The sequence below is a fragment of the Bradysia coprophila genome, unplaced genomic scaffold (genome assembly GCF_014529535.1).
Source record: "Bradysia coprophila strain Holo2 unplaced genomic scaffold, BU_Bcop_v1 contig_138, whole genome shotgun sequence".
Classification (NCBI taxonomy): Eukaryota; Metazoa; Arthropoda; class Insecta; order Diptera; family Sciaridae; genus Bradysia; species Bradysia coprophila.
This window is the reverse complement of record NW_023503409.1, coordinates 535607-549335: the sequence shown is the minus strand read 5'-3', so window position 1 is coordinate 549335 and position 13729 is coordinate 535607. Positions and strand designations below refer to the sequence as shown.

Below are 13729 nucleotides of genomic sequence, written 5' to 3'. Positions count from 1 at the left end.
ATTTTTGTTTGCGGTCTAGCGCAGAGAGATGAAGTGGAGAACACTGAAAGTAGTCAGATAATATATGTAATGTTTCCGCAGGCAGATGAAGAATGGTTTATATCTTATAAATTTTGAAAAGTGTAAGTCATTTTTCAATTTATTTAGCTGTTTTTCAAGCTTCACAATGCATTTGCGGACATTTATATTCGAATGTAACTTACGTTTTCTATGTTATTTACCAAAATCAAAAAGATCAACTAACTACGATAACAGTCTCAACTAATTAGTTTAGTGTCAGGAATGTCGTCATTCTTGAATTTAAGAAACACTTGCAGTTGTGGTAATAAAATTACAGAAAGAGTAAAATGTGACGCAAGTACTTGTGCATGTGTACTACGAAACCACTGATATCTTTTTACAGATTTATAATATTTAGTTTACTAAACGGTTTTTTGATTAACAATTGTTAAAAGTGTCCTATGTGCAGAATAAGCACCAGCTGAATATAACCATTGTAAACCATTCAAAGATAACCTACACTCCAAGGTTGTATACTTTGGGGAGGTCATGCAGATACAGATACGTGGGTTACACACCACAGTTGATGATAAAATGGCCGATTTCATACAAAAATTCACCTACTCTTACTCAAAGTATACACAGTGTATTTCTACGTTAACGTCATTTATGCGCGCACATAACACGTATGATTGAAGTAAACAAATTGTTCAGAATGTGTTTTGATTGTTTATCATACGGTAAGTGTGTTAGTAGATCAGCTGATGATATTCAGCTGGTGCTTATTCTGCACATAGGAAACTTTTAACAATTGTAAAATATCATTTTCCTATAATATTTGGGAAATATTAGTTAATTAGTTAACGTTAAGGTTAGCTTAAGGTTAATTACCACAACACCTGCAATTGAACGCAAACATTTTATCAAGACAATTTTTCCGAAACAGGTAAAGATAGTTTGGAACCTTGTTTGAATTGGGGGGAATTTCAATTTTCTGTCGTTATATAATATGATTCATCACTGTTGGAATCAGCTGCCTACGACATTGCGATTTGCGTCACGGCGTAAGCTATTTATTGCATTAAATATTAATATTCATAAATCCGAACGCATATATACATCCCAAGTAGCATTTCAGAAAAAATAACTTATTCGTTAAAATAACGTTGTAGCAACGTTGCCACAACGGTTGTGCAACCGTTGTTGCCCGGTTATAGTTTAACCTACGTCAATTAACCGTTGGATAACCGTTAAACAACGAAAAAGTTAAAAATTATAGTTGCTCTACCTTAAATTTTTAACTTTTTCGTTGTTTAACTGTTATCCAACGGTTAATTGACCTAGGTTAAACTATAACCGGGCAACAACGGTTGCAAAACCGTTGTGACAACGTTGCTACAACGTTATTCTAACGAATAAGTTATTTTTTCTGAAATGCTACTTGGGATGTTTCAGTTGTTTTTTCGATCAAGATCTTTTCTGTTTGCCTTGAAAATACGCTATGTGTCTATTTACTTACTTTGACTAGTTTTTTCAAACGATCTGGTCAAAGCGGTCAAACAGATGATTTTCACCTTTTTAAGATTATATTTTGGTGAATTCGGCACAATAATAGAATTTGCGTGTTGTTTTTTTTATCAAATAGAATAAAGTGTTGGCTTTCAGCAAGGTTCTGAAAGAACAGATTAAGACAATTACGAAGGCACAAATTTTGACAAGAAGACAAATTTTGTTAAACACACTCAAAGACTGTGTGAAAAGTAAACTCGTGATCAACTCAGAAGTGATTTAACCTGTTCTTTCAGAAATTTGCACGGAGACACTCATTACTTATTGTGTGAAAAGTCAACTTGAAAACAACTTTTTTTGTTAAGTTGAAATCGTCATATAAAGTTTCTCAAACCTAGTTGGCGCCACAGGAATTTTTTTTTAACCTGTTTTTTCAGAACCTTGGTTTTAAGGGCTTATTAGCATAAGACAATTCACAAAACAGAAATCATGTAGCAGGGAGTTGGATGCACAAAGCATAGAGTGTAACTGGCCATTTAGAGAACAACGTATGGGCGACTCAAAGTTAATTTTTCCTTGTGGTGATTTTCTTTTCAAATAATTGGAAAATCAACGGCCAAAAATGAACACGATTAATTCCGGTCTTATGTGATTGCGGCGACATCTGTTTTTATAGCATCGTCTGTAGGACTATGTGAAAATTTACCCCTGTCACTGTCATTAGCGTTTTTTATTTATTTACTTTTTCAATTAATTATAAATTCCATTGTTGAAACACCGAACCAATTCAATGAAATTGAAATAAATCTACTCAAATGTGATAAACGAATTGAATAAAGTTTAGATTTCTTACGGCTCAGTGTGTTAGAATATTTAGTAAGGCATGACCTCATAATATATTCGATTTGGTGAAGAAAAAATGTTGCCACCCCACGTTAGTGATGTACTATTTTAGCCACCCTTAATGATATCATGTTGTGTTTTTTTCTCATCATTTAATTTTCCTACATAATTGAAATTGAATATGTTTATCCAGCTACTGCTGTGAGTCATATATGAAGGGTGTGTTACATGTTTGTCCTAGGCAAATATAGAATATTTTGGCAGTGATTGAATCATTTTCGCGGACAGCCACACTAACTTAGAAACGAAGAAAGGAAAAAGGTGTTCAGTCAACATGGTTCGAGTATTTTCTGCATACCACTATCGTGGACAAACAATTCATACGATTAACGATGAAATCCTGGCCACTTGTGTCATGGAAAACACGGATCGCATCGCAATCGCTAAATCGAATTCATACATCGTGGATATCGTGTCATTGAAATCGAACAGGGACGACAACGATCTCAATCACAACGACAACGATAAACTGAAAATTGTCTTGTCGTTTCCAACAGTTGATCAGGTGCAACAGATCGCCTATTGTTGCAATGGTAAGATATTAGAGTCGATAAGGCATTTATGAAAATAATTATTTTGTCCGGTGTGAGACCGCTTGTTGTTATATAAATAGATAAACGCTTCTCTTGACACGACTTCATCAGATGACTATATACAATCAGCCACAATATTCCATTTTTTCGCAGGAAATTACTTGGTAACTTTGGAGAAACGTTCAAGTCGACGTCAAGGGGAAAAATTTTTCTGTCGTGTGTATGCGAATTGGAGTGCACTGGATGCAGCAACCGGAAAAAATACGTCGATACGCGCTCGTATAGCTGGTAAAGTGACGCCCAGCAACTGTACTGATTGCTTGGAAGTGATTGAAGTGCCCGTTAGGAATGCCCCAAAGAGGATCGCTTGTTGTCAAACCACTGGAAATTTGGCAATTTCGGTTAATTGTGGAATTGTTTTTTACAAATACTTTCAATGCATGAACGACAGCACAAAGCATCAGTACATTGATTTTAAGGAAATTCCATTCAGTGTTGACCTGGACTTTACTCCGGTCAAATTAGAAATGGTGGAAAACTTTGTGTCCTGTTCGAACAGCAAATTTGTCATTTTATTTCGGCTCAATTTGACCAACAGTTTGCAAAGTGACGATGCAATATCGGCTAGTTTGACATCGGATATTAGCAATAGCTGTCCCATTGATTTGCCTTACAAGAAGGTAATAAATGATGTGGTGGATTTTAGTGTTTGCAACGTCGAAGATTTTGAAGTGGCCATCGCGTCGACTCATGATCGATCTGAACAACGAAAGCAGAGCATCGTATGTGAATTCAAGCCGGTCAGTACGAATTTAAAGTGCAATTTGGTGCGTCAATTGTCTGACAATGACATGTTGATTCATTCTGAGGTAAGGCAAGGAAAACTTTTCTATCGGAAAATTTGAATTAAAAGTTAAAATTTTTGCAGAGTGACTATACATTGAAGGTTTTACTTCAACTAAAGCAACGAGATTCAAACGATCCATTCAAATGTTTAGTCTTAAAACCGATTTTTCTACGACGATCTGAGCATACGAACGATCTATACAACATTTCAATTGAACACGTCTGGAAGTCGAATCATTTCCACGAACTGTTTGGAGTGACAGTATTGGTGGCAACGTCCAACGATGGATACGTTTATCAATTTAGCAACAATGACAAATGGCTAACTGAAGACACCAACCTCATTGCAACCTATCCATTCACATCACCACTCATCGATGTAATGATGAACCAGAATGTTTTGCATGCATTGACGGATCGTGGACTGGAAACGTGAGTTTCAGGTTTTTTTTTAAATTCACTAAAAACAAGTTTTGCTTTTTGTCAATTCGTCAACCGTTCTGCACATTAATTTTACAGATACACATTACGCGTCGGACACAAACTCTTTACCAGCTACTTCGAATATAATCTTCAGAGTTCTTCATCTGAAATAGAAGCATGCCCACGACTAGAGGATCCAATTTGTTTAATTGGCTTGCGACCATTTTTGGGAGTTAAGTCCATGCTGTGCAACAATTTCCATATGGTGCTGTTTGCAAATCATTTGGACGAAAGTGTGAAGAAAGACTATGACGAAGGATGTTGGACAGTGTACAATATGACATTACCCACACCAGAGAATATGTATCGGGACTTCGATGAATTGGCTAAAAGTTACTTTGCCGAAAGTAGCAGTTGCAGTACGTACGCACACTTGATGGGAGAAGCACATGTCATCATGCGAGTTGCGAAGGAGTTTTCGACTATACAGCATAACAGCGAGACAGGGACCGATTTGATTCAATTTGATTCGTCGGATTGTGAAAAAATGTTTTTGGAATCGTGTCGGAAACTGGGAGACTTCTGTGTCGTATCAGAGAATCGGGAAGAGTACTGTCAGGCATTCGCTTACTATTCCATGGGAGGATTGCTTGTAACTGAAGTGTACGACCGAGGATTGAACTTATCAAAAAATGATCGCGAGAAGTCATTGACCGGTCTAGTTCATACTATCAAAAACATGTTTATCAAACATCATCACCAATGTGCAGACGAGCTCGGCAGACTATTGACAAGTGTTAGAACCAATGGAGAACCACAAAAATCAGTCACTTTTGGGGAAGAATTGCTCGACCTGTTTCTTGTCGCAGCTCCTGATGAATTAGCTGCTTTATGCCTAAAGTCACAAGTATTTCGCGATTATATGTCGGAGAAAGTGTGCGAGGCAATCAACACCAAACAAGATAAAACGAATGAGGACAAGCTCTGTTTGGTAATGGAAAGTGTTCGCAGGAATAATCAGCGCGAAACCGACTCAATACTCAACATGTTCACGGAGGACTGTTTCTATGACGTTTTAACGCAACACTGGTGCGTTCTGTTCGACTCAACGCACATTAAGAAGTCAAACAAACATGTGCTATCCTTCTCCGAACTGACGGAATCATATCTTTTGCCGTCGAAAGCCCAACCGATTCAGCAGTCATTGGTTCGCATATTTATCTACCTTACAATTGATACCAAAGCGGTGCTTATGGACGTCATGCTCAAATTACTCATGGATTATCTGGCATCGAGTGTGGGTCAGTCTGGTTACAACACTGCTCAGTTGATCCTACAAATACTTTTAGAGTCACACTTTTACGATTTGTACGTGAATCGACGTTTTAATGGGACATACAGCGACCAGTCTATCGTTAATTGTGAATCAATGGAATCTACAGCATCGATCAGTTGTCAAAAATGTTCCCAACAGCAGACGCAGACTCACTCAACATCGGCAACATCCGAAAATTGTCCAATGGAACATTTCTGTTCTGAATCAATGAACACCGACGCTATGAAAATATTGATCCGCATTTACCTAGGAAAGCTAAAGAAAGCTCAGTTCGACCAAGCCACAATGAAAAATGCTGCGTCGGATTCGAAGAACATGAAAGGTCTGTTTAAGTTCCTGCAGAAAAACATTGCAAAATTGTATGAACACCATCAAAGCCGTAATACTGGCGATGTGGAACAAGCAGACGACATAACGGAAGCTTCAAAGCAGAGACGTCCCATTCTCTTCTTACAATGCCGACCAAAGTATCTGAATCGATTGACGCCATTCACTGAAAAGCAGTTTGTATACAATGAAGCGGGATGTTACGGTCTCGCTGACTGTCAATGGAGTGATCTTCACTTGACTATAGTGAAATTTCAAGCGCTGCTGAGCAGTGGTCGATTGACACGTGACATTCTACAAGAAATCGTTTATTTCTTTGAGGCGAATGCACCGTTGATATCGATGGAAAGTTTCATCACCTTGCTTCTACCCGACACGAACTGTATTGCATTTTTCATCGAAAATTATCCGAAACATTTGTTGGAATTTGCAAAGGTAGTTTCCGTATGTCCATTCAACCGCTTCAAGCATTTCAAATTTCGCCTTTTGTTTCCAGTGTCGATTGAACGAAGAAAGTTTATGGACCGATTTGCTGCTTCGAGTTCTCGATCAGAAGGATTGGCTTGTTAAATCCAATTCGTACAAATTTTTCGAGAAATTATTGGAAGGTAAGCGTAATGAGACCCTCATTATCCAAAAATATTGTTTTTCGATTGTCGTTTCCATCGACTCAAAAAATATTCCTTTTCCATTGTCAGATATCCTCAAATACATCGTCAAAACCAAAGACCTGGCGACAGTGCTTCGAATTATTCCAGTAAAGAAAACCGAATTGCCAACTTCACATCTATTGTATAGCGGCAACTGTGGTGAATCTGCTGAGGATAGAATATTCGCACAGTATTTGAAATTGGCTATTGACAAGGATCGAGCTAATCGATTGAGTGATATGATTAAAACTACGGGACATCAATTATACGATACGTACAATAGGAACAAGCAGTTTTTTAACTAAGTTAGTTAAGAGCACAAACATCATTTTTGCATTTTTGCAACTAAAAAACGAACGAAACGTTTCGATACGAAATTGAATTTTAAATTATTGATTCAACTCAAAAGCATATATCCGCATCCATCTTACATTTTTTAGTAATTCTAACAGAAATAGTAAACAGTAACAATGTAGAACGGCAAAGCAGGAGCATAGTTTAACTAGATTTCCCTGAGACTTTTAGTAATTTTTCAGTTATTTTATTTGAACCTTTCAGAAACGGCAAGCGAATCTATCTTGTTTTAAACCAAATCCTTTCTATTTTGTGACAAAAAAAAAATCTTTTATTTCATTAGTTTCACAACATAAATTGTACTTTGTATGAGAACCCAAGAGTTCAAGGACTATTTGCTTGTACACGACAGTCCATTTCTAAAAGGTTAAGCACATACTTTGTTGTTGTTGTGGCCTATCCCATTTACGTTAAGTTGCTGCGATATGAGTGATGTTGAATGAGGAGACTACTTCTAACGTGGACTTCTAATGTTGCATTTTAAATGATTTTTTAAAATTTCAATGAGACTACTGCTATTTCCGTTGGAGCAAATATTCATAGAAAACCTTTTGTCAGTCAAGAGAAGATCCTTAGAAAATCGTTGAAAAATTCACGAAAGGAAATCCTCAAACGAACAAAATTCTCGAAAATTAAAAAAAATCCTTTGAAACTCCATCCAGAATGAGTCAAAGGCTATCTGATAATCTTTGGAAAATCATTGAAAATCCACTTTTTGACAATACTTTGTCAACGAAATTACACATATCTGCCCTTCACTCCAAAAGGTCGCATTGAAATAAATGATTTGTTGTATAAGACTACGTTAAAGCTCAACACCTATTTTTTCATCGCTGGTGACACAAACGTCTCTTTAAGATTTGTCTCTAACATCGTAGCTGAATATGAGAACAGGCATTTCGTAGGTTACACTAGAATAACTTCTCAATTTAGCAATGGTCATCTCGTAGTACGAGTGCAGCTAATTTTGAATTGAAAAAAAAACATTTTTTTTTCTTGCTCAAGCTTTAGTTGAATGAAGCAGTCTAGTCACAACACTGTTGCTTATAGTTTGTGTTCATTATTTATTAAATATTCTTTGTGCGTTGCCAATTAAAGTCGAAGCATTATAATTTGATCGATTCTATTCATTTTTAAATAATTTTAGCTTTTCAAGAAATCATTTCGAAAACATTACAGTATAAAAGCTTACACATGCGCATTAGAGCTGTTTACTCGCGGTATACCTGCGGGTAATCCGTTCAAATGCACGTGTCTAAGCTTTTACACTGTAATGTTTTCGAAATGATTTCTTCGAAAACTACAATTATTTAAAAATGAATTAAATGAGTAGAATCGATCAAATTATAATGCTCGGACTTTACTAACAACTTATTTATTTTAGAATGGCAATAAACATTTGATTTTCCTCAATAATAATCAAAAAAGAAAACGTTAGCTGTGTTGTAGGCAAATGTAGTGACGCGTTAAGCGATAATAAAAAAAAAAAGTTTTGATGAAAAGCTAAATTAAATTACAAATTATTCATAATTACTTTATTGAATGTTACACCTAATAAAATAAAAATTTAAATAAAAATCGATTGATAGTTAAGTCAAGTGGTCCTTTCTTTCGTAATTGAGATAGCCTACGATATTCTAAAGACGACATCCAAAGACTCACAAATCTTCATTTAACTTTCTGCTTTCGAGTTGAACTCTTCGATGTTTTGCTTGATGACGTATTTACACGATAAGCACACTTAACTAACACGCGAATTAAGTAAATGCTTACAAACAGAGAGATCAGAACACCCGCAAGTATTGTCAGCCATACATCGAGTTGTCTTCTTTTCCACTTTGATTGGTCTACACTTAAAGGTCGAAGTACCGACAAATCCTCTTTGCTATGACGTATAACAAAATCGGTCCACCACAGTGCAGTTTCCAATGGTTTTTGCGGACGATCGATGAACATTCTCGATACTCTTTTCATGTTATTCAGATACCTGCGAACAAGCAGAGTTCATTGCATGAATTCCAGAATGATTAAAATGTTTTGTTCTTACTTCGGATCAGTTAGAATATTTTGTATTGCCTCCTCTATTTCCGGTTGGGTAACAGTTGTGATTTCGAGTCTGATTCCATACTCTCTGCTTTGTATTCGCTCAGCGTTAGCATCTTGTTCGGCAAAAATTGGAAAGCTGATGAGCGGAACCGAATTATAGACAGCTTCTTGAATGCCTAATAGGCCTGCATGAGTGATAAAAGCTCGAATTTTCGGATGAGCTTTAGTAGAAATGTTGAATAAAGATCGACTCAAATCACTTCGATTGTATTTATGACTCACCAAGAATGTCTTGTTGCGGCATCCACTTGCGTATGTACACATTATTGTTCGGAAACTCTTCGACCAGCGACACATTATCGGTTTTCCATACAAATTGTATGTGTGACAATTTTCTCATTGCTCCAATGAAAGCTTGCCGAATGGGAGGATCGAATTTGTTGAATTCAGCGTGCGTTCCGAAGCTCATGTAAATAAAGTCTTCGCCTTTTTCCAAAAACGATTCGATGTCCTAGTAATACAGCAACATACTTTTATACAACGAACATTCAATCGAATTTTTTTTAAATTACTTCAGGAAGTGGCTTTGTTTTGCCAGTGTATCCAAGTCCACCGACAGAAACTACATTCGGCGGAAGTGATCTCGCATATTCTTCTCCATAATGAGTATTTATGAATACAAGACTGGTACTCCGTTCCAATTCCTCAAAGTTTGGTAGGTCCGTTATTCCGAGGTTATCTTTCGTTAATTCATACAGTTTTGGAAAGAAGAACCAGGTACGATAATAATACCAAAACAGCGGAAGCACTGCGTTAAAGGTTCTCTGTGAGAATGACATTTCGTTACCAATGCCTATTTCCATGCCCGGAATCCAACTGGTTTCGTCTGGAAGACCATAAACCTCTGAGAAATGTCCGAACGGTGCACTTGTAGACATTAAAATCACTTTCGCATCCCAATAAAACGCCATTCCATAGCCACAATCGTTTGCCAACGCATCAAGCATGACAACATCAACTTTAGTACGTTTAACCCACTGGATATACTCTTCATCTTTATAGATTTCTTCACACATCATTTTACCATATATTGGCAGCATCATGTTACCCATTAATGGCGACATTGTCTTACGATCTTCGAATACATTGATTGCATCACCTATTCCATCGAGCCATGTTTTCAAAGCATTGGGAACGTAATCGAAAATCTTAGGATTTGGATTTTTGGCAGGATATGGTGAAATGAATGAGACATTATGACCGTTTTCTGCTAAGGCTTCAGCTAGCGGCCATACTGCAACCCGATGACTATAAGATGAAACTCCAAAGAAAAACACAATATTTGCACTATGCACCATCGGCAATAAAGCGGCTGCCAGGCATATCACACTTCCGAATGGAATTCCCATTTTCAGCCACAAGTATTTCATCACAACTACTTTTCTCAACACGTATAAATCTAATGATCATCTAATGCATGATGATTGAATTTGGTGTGATTAGGTAATATACCATTTCGAGTATATAGTGGCAGCTATCAACTAACAAATTAGGGTGTCGAGAATTTCGTTATTGCAATTTTGTATAACAATTATTGGGGCACAACCTCCAAACTTTGTCACAGACTTTAAGGCCAGGTGAGAAGGTACTTACATCGCAAAACAAACACTTTCACCTGGCCTTAAGAGACAATAATCATTTTTCAAATAAAACTAAAATAGTAGGTACCCTAATGCCAATGAGCAGTTTAGCTCTTATCACCTTTTTACAATCCATGCTGATAAATACCATTGACTAAAATCGATAAAGTAAACTAAATTGAAAGTAATGCTCAATCAGTATCAATTAAGTAAATCTATTCAGTAGTATCAAGTAAAACGTAACAAGTTCTTACCATAGTCAGATGATAAAATAATTGAGATGATTGATATATCCGATTTTCGACCAAACTGGGTATAAAGGACAGTAATTTCTCGAATCGAAAATAACAACGGTTAAGAATGCGATTAAGAATAAGATTTATTGCCCCTTTTTCCGCCTAGTTGAGGCTTTGTGTTTTGATTTGGCCGAAGATGGGCTAGTCTTAGTACAATATTTCACTGTTCGGTACATCGCATAACTTAACAAGAACATAAATACTAACATTGCTACTATGATAGCTGCCCATACATCCAACTGTCTTCTTTTCCATCCAGATTGTCCAATGTTTAATGGTCGAAGAGCCGAAAGATCTTCCGTGCTATGGCGTATAACAAAATCTGTCCACCATAACGCAGTTTCTAATGGCTTTAGAGGTCGATCGGCAAACATTTCCGAAATTTTTTTCATATTATTCCGATACCTGCAAACAAATCGAATAAAGTGTTCGGCATCACGATCTGTAGCTCTTTTTTCATGACGAACTCACTTTTGATCACCCAAAATTTTTTGTATAGCTTCCTCCAACACTGACTGAGTGACGGTGAGTATTTCCAAACGAATGCCACATTCTTTGCGGTGAATTCTCTCACCGTTATAATCTTGATCGGCAAAGATTGGAAAGCTGATAAGTGGTACCGAATTGTAAATGGCTTCTTGAATGCCTATCAAGCCCGCATGTGTGATGAAAGCTCGAATTTTGGGATGAGCTTCAAAGAAGAATTTGTTTTCATTGAACGATGAGACATTTTGATTAACTCTAACCTATCACAGACGGTAGCTGCTATTGGATCTATTACATAATTTTATAAGTATTTCTGATATATTAAAACATAATCTTGAACTTCATTTGTTTTAACATTCGCATTTTGCTGTGTTTAGGCGTAGATAGCCTTCTGTAAAAGGTTGACTCTGATCAGGTTAAACTTACCAAGAATGTCTTGTTGTGGCATCCACTTGCCTATGTACACATTTTTTTTGGGAAACTCTTCGATAAGGGAAACATTTTCCACTTTCCATAGAAATTGAATGTGTGGCAAATTTTGCATCGCTCCAATAAATGCTTGTTGAATGGATACATCGAATTTGTTGAATTCAGCATACGTGCCAAAGCTCATGTATATGAAACCATCACCTTTATCCAAAAAGTCTTCCATGTCCTAGAGAATTAACAATTAGTCATTTACTCTATCGAATTCCGTTGATTTACTTTAGGAAGTGGCTTTGTTTTTCCTGTGTAGGCAATGCCTCCGACAGAAACTATATTTGGCGGTAGCGATCTGGGAAACTCTTCTCCGTAATGAGTATTTAAGAAAACAAGACTGGTATTACGTTCCAATTCCTCAAACCTCGGTAGATTTGTAATTCCAAGCTTATCACTCGTTATTTCGGCTAAAGTCGGAAAGAAGTACCATTTTCGATAATAATGCCAGGCTAGAGGAAGTACAGCATTCGTAAGTCGCTGTGAGAATGACATTTCGGTTGGATAAGCTAATTCCATGCTAGGAATCCAACTAGTTTCATCAGGTAGACCATACGTTTCGGAGAAATATCCAAATGGAGCAGCTGTATCAAATAAAATCACCTTTGCACCCCAATAATGGGCCATTCCGTAAGCGCAATCATTTCCCAAGGCGTCAATAATTAGTAAATCAACTTTAACACTCTTAACCCAACGCACATACTCCTCATCTTTATATATAACTTCGCACATCATTATGCCGAACATTGGCAGTGTAATCCACACACTACTCCAATCTCCTTTTTTACGATCCTCAAAGACATTCTCTATATCACCCCAACTATCCACCCATTTCTTCAATGTTTCGGGGACATAGTCGAAAATTTTTGGATTCGGGTTCTTAGCAGAATATGGAGAAACGAATGTAACATTGTGAGAACGCTCTGCTAATTCCTCAGCTAGTGGCCATGCTATAGGAATATTCGACATATATAGCATTCTAATTTAACACAATCATTACAAAAGATAAAGGAGTTCAATGAGTACTACCAGGGATACGGTGACTGTAAGACGACACACCAAAGAAGAACACAATGTTCGCGCTGTCAGCAAATTGAATCACTTGGCACACGCTGAGGTAGATCCATACGACGGTACTCAGTTTTAAGGTCATCGCCAACGAGATGAAGATTAATGTACAGTGCAACAGTCTTTACATAAAGTAAAAACTGTAAGTTTCGCGGTGTCCGGTTAAATTTTTGTCTGTTTTCACATATTACCTAACCGTCGTTGTCGATAACAAATAAAATGAAACTTTAGCTGTTGCTATCTTATGCGTGCGGCTTTATCAATATTTTTGTCTTTTACACTGACCGTCATTTATCATGTATACTTGACAGTGCTGGTTTACTATCTCTAAGTCCACCTACTCTATACCTCTCTATATACTTCTCTACAAAAGAATTGACAAAATTTTCGCTATCGTCTAAGATTAGTGGTGCAATTGTATCATCATCAAATAGTGACAAACGGACATAATACCGTTCCAACTAAGTTAATTTTTCTTCTCGAAGTTCAATACTTTATAATGAATTATAAAATTGATTGACTAAACATATAACAGCCTCTCTAAATTGCAATCGGATATTTCGTTGTAGTTGTTTGGTAAGAAGTCGAATGGGAGTAAATCCCAAAAAATGATAATAATACTTTGTTGTGCAGTGACACACTAGCATATAGACTGATGTTACTAATAGTGACTGAATAGTCTCAATACAAAGGAAAAACACTCTCCAGATACTGAAATTTTAGTTCCATTTTGGAAGGTCGTTGAAGTCAGTTCCGTCGGTCTCAATGAAAAGTGATTTGGATATATTTTGACTCGGCCGATATTATCCGTCTGCATTGAGACAATTTAGTAGTA

The 13729-nt window shown here is 36.8% G+C and overlaps 3 protein-coding genes across 4 annotated transcripts; 1 reads left to right on the top strand and 2 right to left on the bottom strand.

Annotated features, from left to right (window-relative positions):
• The first annotated feature begins 2189 nt into the window (after window positions 1-2189).
• LOC119073239 lies at window positions 2190-7973 on the top strand. Its single transcript, XM_037178554.1, has 6 exons — window positions 2190-2945; window positions 3099-3814; window positions 3874-4223; window positions 4311-6312; window positions 6374-6485; window positions 6576-7973. The coding sequence occupies exons 1-6, from the start codon at window positions 2687-2689 to the stop codon at window positions 6830-6832; spliced, it is 3696 nt and encodes a 1231-aa protein (XP_037034449.1). The 5' UTR covers window positions 2190-2686; the 3' UTR covers window positions 6833-7973.
• A 273-nt stretch (window positions 7974-8246) lies between these two features.
• Window positions 8247-10473, bottom strand: LOC119073240 (UDP-glucosyltransferase 2-like). Of its 2 annotated transcripts, XM_037178556.1 has the most exons (5): window positions 9883-10473; window positions 9500-9813; window positions 9210-9438; window positions 8929-9148; window positions 8247-8868 (listed from the first exon to the last, which is right to left on the bottom strand). In XM_037178556.1, the coding sequence occupies exons 1-5, from the start codon at window positions 10355-10357 to the stop codon at window positions 8550-8552; spliced, it is 1557 nt and encodes a 518-aa protein (XP_037034451.1). In that variant the 5' UTR covers window positions 10358-10473; the 3' UTR covers window positions 8247-8549. The 2 variants fall into 2 exon arrangements, with proteins under 2 accessions (XP_037034451.1, XP_037034450.1); XM_037178555.1 differs by having other exon boundaries at window positions 9500-10470.
• A 455-nt stretch (window positions 10474-10928) lies between these two features.
• LOC119073242 (UDP-glucosyltransferase 2-like) lies at window positions 10929-13207 on the bottom strand. Its single transcript, XM_037178557.1, has 5 exons — window positions 12856-13207; window positions 12055-12776; window positions 11776-12004; window positions 11335-11554; window positions 10929-11268 (listed from the first exon to the last, which is right to left on the bottom strand). The coding sequence occupies exons 1-5, from the start codon at window positions 12977-12979 to the stop codon at window positions 10947-10949; spliced, it is 1617 nt and encodes a 538-aa protein (XP_037034452.1). The 5' UTR covers window positions 12980-13207; the 3' UTR covers window positions 10929-10946.
• Window positions 13208-13729: the final 522 nt, after the last annotated feature.